General features: G+C 41.6%; 1 protein-coding gene across 1 annotated transcript in view; it reads right to left on the minus strand.

The window, feature by feature from the left end:
• Positions 1-1,869: 1,869 nt before the first annotated feature.
• Positions 1,870-16,690, minus strand: part of TLL1 (tolloid like 1) — a 201,677-nt gene continuing 186,856 nt past the window's right edge. Inside the window, exons 19-22 of the mRNA XM_073644330.1 lie at positions 14,356-14,483; positions 7,310-7,523; positions 6,032-6,282; positions 1,870-4,085 (exon numbers count right to left, since the gene is read on the minus strand). Coding sequence (XP_073500431.1) covers positions 3,954-4,085; positions 6,032-6,282; positions 7,310-7,523; positions 14,356-14,483 — 725 coding nt within the window. The 3' untranslated portion in view covers positions 1,870-3,953. The remainder of the gene's footprint in view (positions 4,086-6,031; positions 6,283-7,309; positions 7,524-14,355; positions 14,484-16,690) is intronic.

Consider the following 16,690-nt stretch of genomic DNA (forward strand, 5'->3'; position numbering starts at 1 on the left):
TCAAAGTAGCCAACTTTTGCTTTGATGACTGCTTTGCACACTCTTGGCATTCTCTTGATGAGCTTCAAGAGGTAGTCACCGGAAATGGTCTTCCAACAATCTTGAAGGAGTTCCCAGAGATGCTTAGCACTTGTTGGCCCTTTTGCCTTCACTCTGCGGTCCAGCTCACCCCAAACCATCTCGATTGGGTTCAGGTCTGGTGACTGTGGAGGCCAGGTCATCTGGCGTAGCACCCCATCACTCTCCTTCTTGGTCAAATAGCCCTTACACAGCCTGGAGGTGTGTTTGGGGTCATTGTCCTGTTGAAAAATAAATGATGGACGAACTAAACGCAAACCGGATGGAATAGCATACAGCTGCAAGATGCTGTGGTAGCCATGCTGGTTCAGTATGCCTTCAATTTTGAATAAATCCCCAACAGTGTCACCAGCAAAGCACTCCCACACCATCACACCTCCTCCTCCATGCTTCACGGTGGGAACCAGGCATGTAGAGTCCATCCGTTCACCCTTTCTGCGTCACACAAAGACACGGTGGTTGGAACCAAAGATCTCAAATTTGGACTCATCAGACCAAAGCACAGATTTCCACTTGTCTAATGTCCATTCCTTGTGTTCTTTAGCCCAAACAAGTCTCTTCTGCTTGTTGTCTGTCCTTAGCAGTGGTTTCCTAGCAGCTATTTTACCATGAAGGCCTGCTGCACAAAGTCTCCTCTTAACAGTTGTTGTAAGTTGTTGTAGAGATGTGTCTGCTGCTAGAACTCTGTGTGGCATTGACCTGGTCTCTAATCTAAGCTGCTGTTAACCTGCGATTTCGGAGGCTGGTGACTCGGATAAACTTATCCTCAGAAGCAGAGGTGACTCTTGGTCTTCCTTTCGTGGGGCGGTCCTCATGTGAGCCAGTTTCTTTGTAGCGCTTCATGGTTTTTGCAACTGCACTTGGGGACACTTTCAAAGTTTGCCCAATTTTTCGGACTGACTAAAGTTAATTTCTTAAAGTAATGATGGCCACTCATTTTTCTTTACTTAGAATTTGTATTATGGCAAGAAAAAAGCATCTAACAGTCTATTCAGTAGGACTATCAGCTGGGTATCCACCAGACTTCTGCACAACACAACTGATGGTCCCAACCCCATTTATAAGGCAAGAAATCCCACTTATGAAATCTGACAGGGCACACCTGTGAAGTGAAAACCATTTCCGGTGACTACCTCTTGAAGCTCATCAAGAGAATGCCAAGAGTGTGCAAAGCAGTCATCAAAGCAAAAGGTGGCTACTTTGAAGAACCTAGAATATAAGACATATTTTCAGTGTTTCACACTTTTTTGTTAAGTATATAATTCCACATGTGTTAATTCATAGTTTTGATGCCTTCAGTGTGAATGTACAAGTTTCATAGTCATGAAAATACAGAAAAATCTTTAAATGAGAAGGTGTGTCCAAACTTTTGGTCTGTACTGTATATATAGCACAAAAATGGATTTAAACAATAGGTAACTTCCTGCTGATAAAAACAGACAGCACTCGAATAAGAATACTGCCCTGAGAATAAAAGCCTTAAAGGTTTACTACACCGTTCCTACACTTGTGATAGTTGAGGCAAAGAGGCCCTGATTGTTGAAATTCTGCTCAATATATAGGTGGCCACCGTTAACTTTGTATTGAATTGGTATTATGACAAAATTTTATAGTGTACTGCAATTAATGAAATCGCATGTCACCCTGTAAAAATAAAGTATACAATGGTTATCATTTGTCAGAGGTCTATGTTAGTTTACTACCTCACACTATACTCAAGATATCTACTGGGTACAGAAGTAGACGGATCTATCCTAAAAAGTCAGCAATAGGTCTAATAAATTAAAATTAACATATGGAGCAATTTAAATATATATACTGGTAACTTCATGGGATAATGTATTTTAAAGGAATAAAACATGTTTTATTAGTGCCAGTGAATGTTGCAGCGAGACAACAGAAGTTTGATGCCAATGTATTCAGCAGCCTACATCCAATAATACCAAAACCAGATTTCTATTTAATAAAACATACGGGAACCTGAATATCTTAAATAAACCATACTTATCTGCATATGACAACTTTGAATAAAAAGTTGCTACCGTCAAAAAAAAAAAGTTTGGCACATAAAGTAACATTTAACTGGTCGACCATACAAGATATTTCACACGCCTGGAACATGTACATTCACACAAATCGACAATAGCAGATACATCATGGCTGTACAATGTCTAAAAGCACATAATAGAACAGTTCAAAAAAAGAACACACAGTACACCTACCGAGAAAGCAGCATGTTATATGTACAGTATATGTAGAGCTAAAATGTCCTTAAAGATCCTTTGGAACATACATTAAAAGGTTGTCCAGAGACTTATCAAATTACAGATGTATCTACATGAAGATCGCTTTGATCATGTGCAAGAATTCTAAGGCAACAATTGTTGTTCCACAGGACACGGAGCTGAAATTGCAACGAGTTCTCCATATACTTCAGAAGTCTTTCGGACTAGTATGCAGACGGTCATAGACACATTCAGATTTCTCACTTTAGTTGGCTCAATTTTTTTTTTCTTTTTAGCATAATAATTTCTGTGTTTTTTTTTTTGTAACGGATATAGCACCATTGGAGATTTCATCCAATAACATGTTATGTATAAGCAAAGTATATAGACAGGCCTTTCCTACAGCCGCTACCGAAAACTCTGCATTTAATGGAGTCTGAATGACAATTTGTCCTTAATGTTCACACACGAAAGAAATACTGTAGCAGCCGTTCTAAGGATGGATACTGAAAGGTGAAACCGGAGTCTGGATTTCGGATTTTGCAACTCAGCTGATTAGATTTCCTGTTTATTTTTATTTTTCGTTTATTCCGCTCTAAGAAGAAGGACAGACGTGAAAAGCCACTAACAGGTCCCTGATTTTATGTTTGTTGCAAAGTAACAGTGCATTACAACATATGGCATATTAGATCAGTAAATTGACAACATCCTTTTCTGAACAGCATTCACACTATGAATGTAGCGGAGGAAAGAGAATGTTACATTCGTATAAATGATGGTTATAACGCAAGGAACAAAAGTGGCTGTTTCTCGGATGTAAACCAGACGTCTGTGTGGAGACAAAGAGGCTTTAAGTTTGCAGATCCTAAGCATCTTTGTGTAAGTGGATAAATGGAGGAGTCCTGACCGGGTTTCCGAACATCTCCTAAAGATCTTCCTATTTTGCATTCTGCATGCCATTTTGTTTGCACGATAAGCTGCCTGCCAAGCACAAAAGTCCAGTCTGAGGAATTCTGTGAACGAGGAGTCTGTGGCCTGCAGGAACTTTTCATCTTGTCTTATATTTCTTCTTAGACAATAGTCAGAAGATAGAGCTGTCCTTGGGGTGACTTTCAATGAACGTTGCAGAGTGATCTTGCAGGGAGCATTGACAAATGTCAAACGAAGTATGAAAGCGCTTAGGGGGAAATTCACAAAAGAGACTTGGTTGGTTTGATCAAATATAAATATTCATGGTTTCATTTACCATTTCTGTATTTTGTACTTGTAAATATCAGAATGTAACATCTGGAAACCATCATATGAAGGACAATTTCCTTGTGTGTTGCTGAAAAAGACCACATAAAAACCAATATATTGCACACTATCCTATTAGTTGCCATTTTTGTGAATTCCCCCAAAGCTTCCCTAGCAGCATGCAAAACTCTGTGTTCAACTTCCGGCATGGTAGTACAATTGCAACCATTATATCAACGTCTTTAGCTGGTATCGTCCACTACTGGCCAGTGCAGTTCCTTAGGTCGATGCTTCCAATTCTAATTATGATATAAAACACTTGTACTAATAACGTTAGTAAAAAAAATACTTCCTTTTGATAGTTCACATGTGCTGTCTTTTATCCCCCATTTTCGGCTTTAGAGGTTATGTGTGTTATTTGGTGAGTAGGATATCTTGATACTTCACGCTTTTGTATCGTATATGAAATCCCTTCTTGCTGATTGTATCATCAGTATGAAAATGAATTAGTATTGAATCCCCGCTGGATATAATTTCTTCTGGAGGCTGAAATACATATAAAAGAGGTTACAGTTCTCAATCTTTACATGACATGAAAGCTAATCTCCCAAAACAAGAAATAGCCATTTGTATGCATTAGATGTATTCAATGACAAGCAAGATATCCTTTTTATAATGTCATAGCAAAAATAACAGAAATTAGAATTATTTTTCTGAGAATCGACCGTGGAGATTGGAAAAACCTTCGGTGCTGCAGGTATACTTGGTGTTTTTCGTCGGTATAAAAGAAATTTAGTACCTAGGAAGTAATGAGTACAAGCTAAATTTTATTGGTATAAGAAAGGCCTAAGCGTTTTGGCACTGACCGAGTCCCTTCCTCAGGCAATAATACAGTGGCAAACATGAGAGATTTATATGACAGCACCGGAGTGAAGCAGACTGCTAGACCTCAGAGATGTATAGTGGAGTGATGCCCATTGTTAGCACAACTGGTAAAGGTGAGCAGTCTTGCTTCTTCACCTACTTTCCACTCCATACTTACTCAGTACTACGCTCAAATAGTACCTTTTTTCCTATCTACAATTATTTTCCTGAATATTTCTGCATAGTTTGTAATTTGGCTAATACAGTTAAATCTGAACAGAGGTCCTATTAGGAAAATCAGTATTAAAAGAGGTAGTCTAGGACTTTTACATTGTTGGCCTATACTTAGGACACCCATTACCCGCACCGATCGGCTGATCCTGTTGACAGCAAAAGTACTCCGCTGCAGAGCACATCTCCGTCAACTGCACAGCGGCAGCGGCCAGGTTCTGCACATCTCTCCCCTATTTATATCAATATTGGGTTGAAGTGCAGTAACCGGACGCAGCCACTATACAGTTGACGGAGCAGAACAGCTGATTGGTGGGGGTGCATTTGGTCACACCCCCACCAGTCAGATATTGATGACCTGTCCTACGTATAGGCTAACAATGTAAAAGCCCTAGCCCACCCCCTTTAACACAGATTTCCCTCTGTTCAGATTTAAATGTTAGTCAAAGTCTAAACTAAAAATTGGCCATCAATGTGAAAGTCCTGGACAACTCATTTAATAGAAGGAAGCCCCTAGTTCAGGACCCCATGGATTAACCAGAGCAGAGAACAGTTACAAAAAAAAGAATCTCCTTTTTCTGGAGGACCCAGTGTGTTCTTGAATAACATGGGTATCCCATTCATTTTATTGTGCACCACGTTAGGTTTAATTTTCCCAATAGTGGTGCAGCTGCAAAAGTATTTAATACTTGGTTTCTGATTTACTCACAGATTTCAGAAGACCAATTAGAGTCACAGCAGCTCTATATTCTGTAATTATCTGACTTTTAATGGGACCATCCTTTAATGAGGGCAAAGAATCACATTAGAGTTGGTAGAATCTGACACCAGCTTCTATAATCTGCTAAATGGGTCTATAGCATAAAAAAAGATTACATAAGTTGTTCCGACCCAGGTTTAAAAATACAAAAAGAAAAAAAAACAAACACATTTATAATGCTTTATAATAAAAAGTAAAGAATGCTCTTCTTTATAAATCCTTGTGGTTCCAGTTTCAGCTCTTTCTGGGTCCTCTGGCAGTCTCTGTGGGCTTTTTCTGGTCGTCCAGGCATGTGACCACTACAGACAATTATTGGTCATAATGATGCCCAACAATTCACTGCTGCAGTGACTTGCAGTGGTCACGTGTCTGTATGGCCAAAACAGCATGTACGTACACTGGATCACTGTATGAAAGGCAGCAGTAGAAAAATGAGATGAGCATTTTTTAAGCATTCTGGGCTGATGGACAAAACCTTCAAGAACCTACAGATCACAACTGCTTGATTACTTGTGTAAAGCATACAAGTCCAACAAGTGTTTATCAGTGCTTCACATGATTTTGTACGCTGCTTATCCCTCAACAAGTAAAATTATTCTTTTATAAAGTCCAATCTCTTTTAGGTGTTATGACTCACCCCAGATCCACAAAAACGTCCTAGCCGCATCGCAGATGTATCATGACCATCAAAGAGCTCCATGTAGTCATAACCACAATCTGCTTCCTCTTCCACCTCAAATGTTGGGAAGTCCAGTTCAATTCGAAGACCTCGTTCTGTCACCAACAACCACTCACAATCTGCTTGGACTGGGTAATTGTTGTCTCCAAACTGAGCATGAGAAAACAAGTCTCTTGGTTTTGGTTCTGGTTTCAGTCTACCTCCACACTCTGAAAATAATGTGCACATAAGCACATCAATATATAAATTCTGGCTACTTAAGATAAATATATAAACACACACACGGAAATTAAATGTCTATACTTGTATATAATAATGGCATTCTTTATCAGCCAACATCAATGTTGTCAATTAGGAAAAAAACAATTTTTTTTTATAGATCATATTTAATCTTGATATGAAACTGTACATAGTTTAAAGATGTATGTGATCAGCAATAAATGGTGAAAAAATCATGAACTGTACGAAGTACTGTAATTAGGCAGAGAGACAGCATAACAGCAAGCCATAACGTCTACACGTGTTATTTCTACTTTTACAAAAGGAGAAATGACACAAGAAGCCAAAGCTACTGTATAGGTAGGTAGATTTACCACTAGAGGTCACTATAATGCAACTAGTTTTGTTGCATTAAAGAAAAAAAATAATTATTTTTGGAAGACTTTTTATTATATAAATGAATTATCCCCCCTTAAAAATATAACATGTAACCTGACAGTTTTTGGAGATGTCGCATTACAGGACTTTGATGGAACATTGTCAATGAGACACATAAGTTTGTTTTATTTCTTTTCTTCCCAAGGTATTTAGTATTTGTCATTATCCTGCAAGCTGCAAATTGATAATTGTGCATAATCCCATGGAAATACACTAAATGCTCTTGCATGGCTTCGTCGTGCCAGACAAGGTTTTCTTTGTGTTCTCTGGATAATCCTTGCGTATTGTAATCTATAACAAACGTCATGCAATGTTGGAAATAAACTATATGATTAAGGTACAACAGTCCATTTAATCAAACATGTGAACGTTTTTGCTTATTCTGCAAATGTTAGAATTCTTTTTAATCGAATATGCCATACATACAGGAATGTGCAGGTGTATAAAATAATCTTATCTCACACTTAAGTGTAACAAGGAAGCCTTCCTTCATTAGGGTGCTTCCAACTTGGCTAATATCTTTGAGCTTCCTAAACGTGATAAACACAGACATTGAGTTAAATATCATTTCCTACCGACCCGTGGAATGTGTGGCTTGAAAACCTTTCCTTTGTACGGATGCGTCAGACACAAAACGGAGAAACATCTTATTTCCTGTAGTAACTAAAGGCTCTGGAATCTTATTGCCACATAATCGTCCCAAGATTGAAGACTTCTCAGTTTCCCCATCAAAAACCTCCAGGTGGTCATAGGCGCACTCTTGATGCTGCTCAATTTCGAATTCGCCAAACGTCTATTGTAAAAACAGATTAATATGAAACAAGAGAATACAGTATATGAGAAGCTCTAGAGCAGGGGTCTCAAACATGCGGCCCCTCCGGATGCTTCATGCAGCCGGCAGACACCATAGACCCCGATCGCGGCCCGGTCTAGGAGCCGCCGACATCAGCGTTGTAGTGTAGTGTATTGCCACGCAGAGACTCTGCACAGCAATACCAATGCCAGCCGCTGGCCTATCAGAGGCTAGCAGCTGACATCTGCGTCCCTCCGCAGCAGCGTATGATGTCACTGCTGGTCTCTGATAGGCCGGCAGCTGGCATTGGTATTGCTGTGCAGAGAGCCGGTTTCTGCGCGGCAATACACTGCACTACAGCGCTGATGTCGGCGGCTCCTGGACCGAACCGCGATTGTCAAGGGGTCTATGGTGCCTGCATGCTGCATGTGCAGAAGGACGCCGAGGGAATGGAGGACAGGTGAGAAGAATCTTTTTTTTCCTCTGTTATGTGCACTATGAGCACCTGGATGGGGACATATGGGCACCTGGGTGAGCACATATGGGCACTATGGGCACCTGGGTGAGCACATATGGGCACTATGGGCACCTGGGTGAGCACATATGGGCACTATGGGCACATGGGTGAGCACATATGGGCACCTGGATGGGGACATATAGCACCTGGGTGAACAGATATGGGCACTATGGCCGCCCGGATGGGGACATATGGGTAACTGGATGTTGACATTCCTACAATATGGGGACCTGGATGGGGGACGTTACGACAAGATGAGGACCAGGATGGGGCATTACTACAAGATGAGGACCAGGATGGGGCATTATTATAAGATGAGGACCAGGATGGGGCATTACTACAAGATGAGGACCAGGATGGGGCATTACTACAAGATGAGGACCAGGATGGGGCATTACTACAAGATGAGGACCAGGATGGGGCATTACTACAAGATGAGGACCAGGATGGGGCATTACTACAAGATGAGGACAAGGATGGGGCATTACTACAAGATGAGGACCAGGATGGGGCATTACTACAAGATGAGGACCAGGATGGGGCATTACTACAAGATGAGGACCAGGATGGGGCAATACGTCAAGATGAGGATCAGGATGGGGCATTACTACAAGATGAGGACCAGGATGGGGCATTACTACAAGAATGGGCATTACTACAAGATGAGGACCAGGATGGGGCATTACTACAATATGGGGACCTGGATGGGGGACGTTACGACAAGATGAGGACCAGGATGGGGCATTACTACAAGACGAGGACCAGGATGGGGCATTACTACAAGATGAGGACCAGGATGGGGCATTACTACAAGATGAGGATCAGGATGGGGCATTACTACAAGATGAGGACCAGGATGGGGCATTACTACAAGATGAGGACCAGGATGGGGCATTACTACAAGATGAGGGCCAGGATGGGGCAATACTTCAAGATGAGGATCAGGATGGGACATTACTACCAGGATTGGGCATTACTACAATATGGGGACCTGTATGGGGGACGTTACTACAAGATGAGGAACAGGATGGGGCATTACTACAAGATGAGGACCAGGATGGGGCATTACTACAATTTGGGGACCTGTATGGGGGACGTTACTACAAGATGAGGAACAGGATGGGGCATTACTACAAGATGAGGACCAGGATGGGGCATTACTACAATATGGGGACCTGTATGGGGGACGTTACTACAAGATGAGGACCAGGATGGGGCATTACTACAAGATGAGGACAAGGATGGGGCATTACTATAAGACGAGGACCAGGATGGGGCATTACTACAAGATGAGGACCAGAATGGGGCATTACTACAAGAAGGGGTATTACTACAAGATGAGGACCAGGATGGGGCATTACTACAATATGGGGACCTGGATGGGGGACGTTATGACAAGACAAGGACCAGGATGGGGCATTACTACAAGACGAGGATCAGGATGGGGCATTACTACAATATGGGGACCTGGATGGGGGACGTTATGACAAGACAAGGACCAGGATGGGGCATTACTACAAGACGAGGACCAGGATGGGGCATTACTACAAGATGAGGACCAGGATGTGGCATTACTACAAGACGAGGACCACGATGGGGCATTACTACAAGACGAGGACCAGGATGGGGCATTACTACAAGATGAGGACCAGGATGGGGCATTACTACAAGATGAGGACCAGGATGGGGCATTACTACAAGATGAGGATCAGGATGGGGCATTACTACAAGATGAGGACCAGGATGGGGCATTACTACAAGAAGGGGCATTACTACAAGATGAGGACCAGGATGGGGTATTACTACAATATTGGGACCTGGATGGGGGACGTTACGACAAGATGAGGACAAGGATGGGGCATTACTACAAGATGAGGACCAGGATGGGGCATTACTACAAGATGAGGACCAGGATGAGGCATTACTACAAGATGAGGACCAGGATGGGGCATTACTACAAGATGAGGACCAGGATGGGGCCATACTTCAAGATGAGGACCAGGATGGGGCATTACTACAAGATGAGGACCAGGATGGGGCATTACTACAAGATGAGGGCCAGGATGGGGCATTACTACAAGATGAGGGCCAGGATGGGGCAATACTTCAAGATGAGGGCCAGGATGGGGCAATACTTCAAGATGAGGGCCAGGATGGGGCAATACTTCAAGATGAGGGCCAGGATGGGGCAATACTTCAAGATGAGGGCCAGGATGGGGCAATACTTCAAGATGAGGGCCAGGATGGGGCAATACTTCAAGATGAGGGCCAGGATGGGGCAATACTTCAAGATGAGGACCAGGATGGGGCAATACTTCAAGATGAGGACCAGGATGGGGCAATACTTCAAGATGAGGACCAGGATGGGGCAATACTTCAAGATGAGGACCAGGATGGGGCATTACTACAAGATGAGGATCAGGATGGGCACATTACTACAAGATGGGGACCAGGATGGGGCATTGCTACAAGATGAGGACCAGTTCAAAAGGTGTATAGAAAAAAAATGATATCACTAAAAATGTCACTTTGTCATGCAAAAAATGCAGCCCCCCAAATTAAATTTTTTTCCTTGTGTGGCCCATATGCCCAGCTGAGTTTGAGACCCCTGCTCTAGAGAATGGCCCTGCGTGATTGTGAATACAGAACAATGTGCCATCTTCATGAATCAACCCTTGGACTGTACATGATGAACCTATTATGTTTGCAATGTAAGAAATGGCAGTATTATGGGTGTAACGTTTTCTTATTTTCTATTTACATATATAAAGATACAAATAAAAACAAGATATTTAGATATTGTATCAGTCTGAAGAATGCATCTTCAATTGATGGCAATAGTTTAACAGGTTTTCCTACGAACAAAAGTTCATTTTAATCAATGACTGTGTCTGACCTTGCAGGAACATGGTCTGATCATACCACATCTCCTGGGCAGGGGAGGAAGCAAAAGAGTATACAGACATTACAGCGGGGATCGCAGGGAATTCATTTTCTGAGGTAAAATATTTTACTGCCTGTTTTTAAACAATATTTTACCTCACAAAACGAATCCTCTGTGATCCTGTGCTGTAATGTCTGTATACTCTTTTGCTTCCCCCCTGCCCAGGAGATGTGGTATGATCAGACCATGTTCCATACACGGTCAGACACAGCCATTGATTAAAATGACCTTTTGTTCATGGGAAAACCCCATTAATATACATATGTTAAAGGGCTATTCCAAACTCCTCTTTCCAGGTGCTAGTTACCAGAGGTGGGCTTACGGAAACCGTGAAAAAAAATGAGTTGGCGTTACGGAAACAGAAAGCTCTGCTGATTTAATAGCTACACCGCCAGTGGCTGGAGGCTGCCTGGGTAAAAAAAAAAAATTGCATCATGAATGATTTGCATCCGATATTCGTATGGCATAATGTGTCCATGGAAAATAACCGTACCAAATTTGGATAACATCTGAGTGTGGTCCTGTTTTCATGGACTAACAGAATGGAGAAGATGGAGAAATATTTTTCCCCATCTTCTCTTCATCCGAGTAAATCGGATCACACTCTGATCAGAGCGTGATTAGCATAATCGCACAGATTTTGTCAGATGACAGACAATATGGTCGTGTGACCCTTGCTTTACCTAGAGTACTTCTTAAGTTCACTGTAAAAGAGGAGATTGAAGAAGTTGTCCACTACTTGGACAACTCCTTGTCATATCCCATATTCCTTCCATTGGTGTCAGCGCTCGCTCTCCCGGGGCTCCAGTGTGGTTGTTGTGACACGTGAGCCCGGCGCCCAATCAGCGCTGGAGTCACTGGCCCCGCCATCGTACGGTATTGAACATGAAGAGGAAGTCAGATCAGCTGCAGCCTGGACTTCCTCTTCATGGGGACAGTGACACCAGCGCTGATTGGGCGTTGGGCTCACGTGTCACAACAATCGTACGGGAGCCCCGGGGCCGCGAGTGCTGAAACTGCTGCAATGGCACCGGCACGAGAGGTGAGTATAGGCTTTTTTATTTTATCGGGGCAAAACATTTAGATCAAGAAGGGGTTGTCCAAGTAGTGGGCAACCCCTTTAAGGCCGAGACGGATAGATTTTTGAACATGTAATTAATATGGCACCTGTGCAAAATGCTACAATCACTGTAGCAGATGTGTGGTACCACAGCAGCCAGACATGTCTAACTGACTCTGTATTCACAAGATGTATTTGCTATGCGTTTTTTTTTTGGAAGGGGACAAGTTTCTAAAACAGAATCAAATTGATGCATTTTTACTGTGTTTTCAGAAAACCACAAGAAAAAAAATGCATCAAAAATGGATCATGTGTACAAAGCCTGAAAAACCATATGGGTCAATTGGTTGAAACATAACTGTTTGTGTGCAGTTTTCCTAAGAAATACTTTTGGACTATATGATTTTATTCTTTCAGGTATCCCGAATGTAAAAGTGCATTTTCAGATTTTTACAAGGAGCCAGTAAGCTAAATTTTTCTTCACAGGTAATTGGTTATGGTATATGAAGGATTGACCTAGATGTCCAAGAATGTATGTTTCCAACACAGAACGAATACAGATATTATTCAGCAGCGTCTGGGCCAAAATCAGCGTAATTTTCCTCCAGAGCAATCTGTACAGCTAATGCTTGCTCAAGCAAAATGCTGCAAATGTCTTTTTCTGAGAGCGGATTTGTGACTGTTTATTAGAGGCTTATGTGCAGGGAAGCTTCCAGGATTTTAGTTCATTATTAGAAAACACAATGAGACAAAACTGTTTTGTTGCGTTTACCAACCAATCACAAAACAGATTTCAATTATCTAAAGCAGTTTAAAACCATAAAAGCGAGCTCTGATTGGTTGCTCTGGGCAGCAAGACACATGCTTATCTGAAAACACACACGTGAAGCAGTGAACACATCACCATCAGCAGCAGAATACAGAATACCTGGGGATGCTATTTTAATGTTTTTGGGGTGTTTGGAGTTCACTGCTTTAGTATATTAAAGCCATCAGAATTTTGTGTTTCCAGCTTTGTGGTAATAGTCATCATTAGGCCTCTGCCCATGTGTACAGGCAATGAGGTCGACAAAACAGTTTACAAAGCAGATGCGCTTTCTTCTGGAAACATCACCACACCTATCCATGGTTTGTATCTAAGCAAATTAATTCGTAACTCATCATATTTATTTTGAAATCCCCAAAAATGTCAGATTCTAACAAGTACAAAATTTGTGGAATTCAATTTGCATAAATCGAGCAAGATTGCAACCTGCCAGCCACCATTTGGTAGATTCTTTTGAAGGGGTTAAAATAAAAAACACATTATACTCATCTGGCTTTTTACATCACTTCTGCCACAGCTCCCAACATCTCCACGTGTTGGTTTTTTCCATCACTGGGGCCATGCAGCCACATGGGTTGTTACGCATGTTATAAGGTCAATGATGCGCATAGCCCCCATGTGACGGAGTAGGCCTCAGTGCTGGAAGAACCAAATACCTGCATGGAGGAAAAGGGAGCTGCGGTGGAGGCGCCGTTAGGTGTCAGGTGAAGGCCTATAACAGGGGAGTATAATATTCTTTTTTTTATTTTTTAACCCCTCCACTCTGTCAATTCTACTTTGAAGGATGGAGAGAAATTAGAAAATAATAAACCTATTTTCCCTGTAAATCGGGCCACTCTCGATTTGGACTGATGTTTTTTACTGAATTAAGATAATCTGCCTTAAATGAATTTTGGAACATTTACTCATCCCTAGTTTTCCTTGGTATTATAACTTAGCTCCACTAAAGTATATAGGGTTGAGTGGATTACACACACACAACTTGTGCTTCCGGTATGGTTTTTGGGAGAAGGCAGTCTTGCTTCTTAATTCTCCACAATCTCTTTATAGAAATCTAAAAAAAACTTTACTAAACTGCATGAACCTTAGATGGGCAATAGCCACCAACTTTGGGATTAACTACAAAACTAACTATGTAGCAAGCTTTATTACCCAATATTGGTGCCAGTCTTACTACAGTTCTCATACTTGAATGGACTAGGCAGCCTTCGTTACATTCAAAAATCTAACAGAAGACCTTCTAATAAAAAACTCCAACAATAGTATTATCACTCCATAGTAAAGAGCAAAACGTGGAACGTTTAACAAGTACACTGGATATCTCAGTACAATTCATGCAATCTATATGGAATCCATGCAATCTCCTATATCTGTTCACGTTTAGACACAATGATTTGTAAAAATCTTAGCTGACATATTGTCACATTGTTCATCTTTGTACAAAGTAATGTATTTTTAAGTCTTTTCATTTATGCATGTACTTACTAGTTTAACCCTATGGCCTGGAGTGGCACTTATTTCCCAAGTACATTCCTTCCGACTTGGATACTTGTCCGGCCAGTTGGGGCTTGTTATTACTCCGTTAGGACTATGTATTCGGTGCTCACATTCAGCTGTGTAGAGAAATACATGACTTGTTATATATTATTATAGAAATATGCACATGCCATCACTTAAACACTTGTCTCTTTAGAATGTAGTCCTCCTTTAACACCTGTCCTGGTATTAAAGACACGGACTCCATACCTCGTTGTATTATATAATGTGTGCCATATTTGATGCATTAATTGCTATATATTTTGTAATAGAATTTATAGCTTAAAGCCCCAAGAAACCAAACTGCTTTTTATTTGTTTGGCATGGATATCTAAAGGGGTCACTTTATTTTAATAAAAATGTTAAAGACATGACTTTGAGGCTTTTGCTAATATTTAAGTATTACAGATTCTCCTTTTGCACTGGTTATGGATAGCCATCCTCGCAAAGGATGGAGTTCTCCAGTCACAGAATGGCTGCTGCAAGTGAACAGACTACCCTAGTAATAGGGGAGAGAAAGGAGTGCTATCTAAACATAGTGATTTGGTCATGGTAAAAATAAGTGAAAGGATGCAAATAATATGGTCACCTGAGCAGATTGTGCTAACTGAGGCACAACTATGAAGGGCATGCAATTTATTCTGTAATGCGGCTTGCAGGCAGCCTGGTGAACCTGAGACACCTGATGAAGGCTGTTCATAGCCGGAACACGATGTGTTTCATATGCAATTTTTTTTAAAAAAAATTTATGAAAAGAAATCGTAGTTGAGCAAAGCTCTATTATGGTTACTACCTTTTTCTCACAAAATGTCTTACTCTTCAATCCAATTATTGCCACCTTAAACCTTTCTTGTGGAAGTGCCGAATACCTGGATCCTTACTGTAAAATGGCTGCAGATGAGACATAAGATAAGATGGGTCCACAAGCATCCCCCCAGTAGAAAAACAACTGTACTATGTGAATTGCTTTCAATTGGAGAAGGCTGATTGACAGGTCTGGGTCATATGCTCCTCCCTTAATTGCCATTTTGTGGACAGGAAAGCTGTTGAGTCTGTGAGATAGGCTGCACTTAGAAGTGCAAGTGAAGAATCTGTAATACTTCAATAATAGTAAGTGCACCATAATATTTTTTCAAAACAAAGATTAAGTGGACAACCCTTTTAACTCCTTAACTTCCCAATCAAAAGCCCGTATCACAGTAACCCCATCACCATGGGGAAACCTCTGACAACATTTAACACTTTTTGGAAAAAATGACTGATGTGTTTTCTGCTTTGCCAAGCCTCCGTGAGATGACTTAAAGCAAATTCTGGTCTCTGCTGTAGTTTTGCTATTCAGTGTAGTGTACCGCGAGCTGCCGGCAAGCCAGGACGGAGCGAATAAAGACTGCCGGGGCCATCGGAAGGTAAGTATATATTTATTTTTTACAATTCTTTAAGGTCACACTATATAAATCCATGCCATTTGCATGGATTTATATAGTGTGACCAAGTTGTCAAGCACTTTCCAAGTGATGCTAAAATCGCTTGGAAAGCGCTTGTCAACCCGCATGCGGAAATGCATGTGAAGAACGCTTCACATCCGCATGTCCTTGGCAGGAAAAATGCATGCACAATCCGCATATAGCAATGATAACCCGTAGGCTGTGTGCCCACGATGCGTTTTTTAAGCGTTTCCGCAGCGGCAGAAACGCTTAAAAAAGGCATGGTAGAAGGCCTGCCATGTTCCTCAATGATAATCCGCATGTGGGTTATCATTGCGGAAAAAAACGCAGCACTACCAATTGTTTTGTGGAAGCGCTGCGTTTTCGCCACCATTGACTTGCATTGGAACGCTTGGATTCCGCATCACTGGATCTGTACATGCGGAATCCAAGTGTTTCAATGTGCGGATGGTACCCGGGTCTGGAGGACAGGAGACTCTCCTTCGGACCCGGGTACCATAGAACCTGTAAAAAAAAAGAATAAAATAAAAAATAAATATTATATTTACCTTCTGATGGCCCCCGGTCTCCTTGTCTTCGCTTGCCGGCAGCTCGTGGTGGACTGAAGGACCTGCGCTGACGTCATAATCATGTGACGGCAGGTCATTCAGTGTAGTGTACCGCGAGCTGCCGGCAAGCCAGGACGGAGTGAATAAAGACTGCGGGGGCCATCAGAAGGTAAGTATAGATTTATTTTTTTATTTTTAAACATTCTTTAAGGTCACAGTATATAAATCCATGCCGTTTGCATGGATTAGTGTGACCAAGTTGTCAAGCACTTTCCAAGTGATGCTAAAATC

The sequence above is a fragment of the Phyllobates terribilis genome, unplaced genomic scaffold (genome assembly GCF_046119375.1).
Source record: "Phyllobates terribilis strain yellow unplaced genomic scaffold, ASM4611937v1 Scaffold_1__5_contigs__length_1240528914, whole genome shotgun sequence".
Classification (NCBI taxonomy): domain Eukaryota; kingdom Metazoa; phylum Chordata; class Amphibia; order Anura; family Dendrobatidae; genus Phyllobates; species Phyllobates terribilis.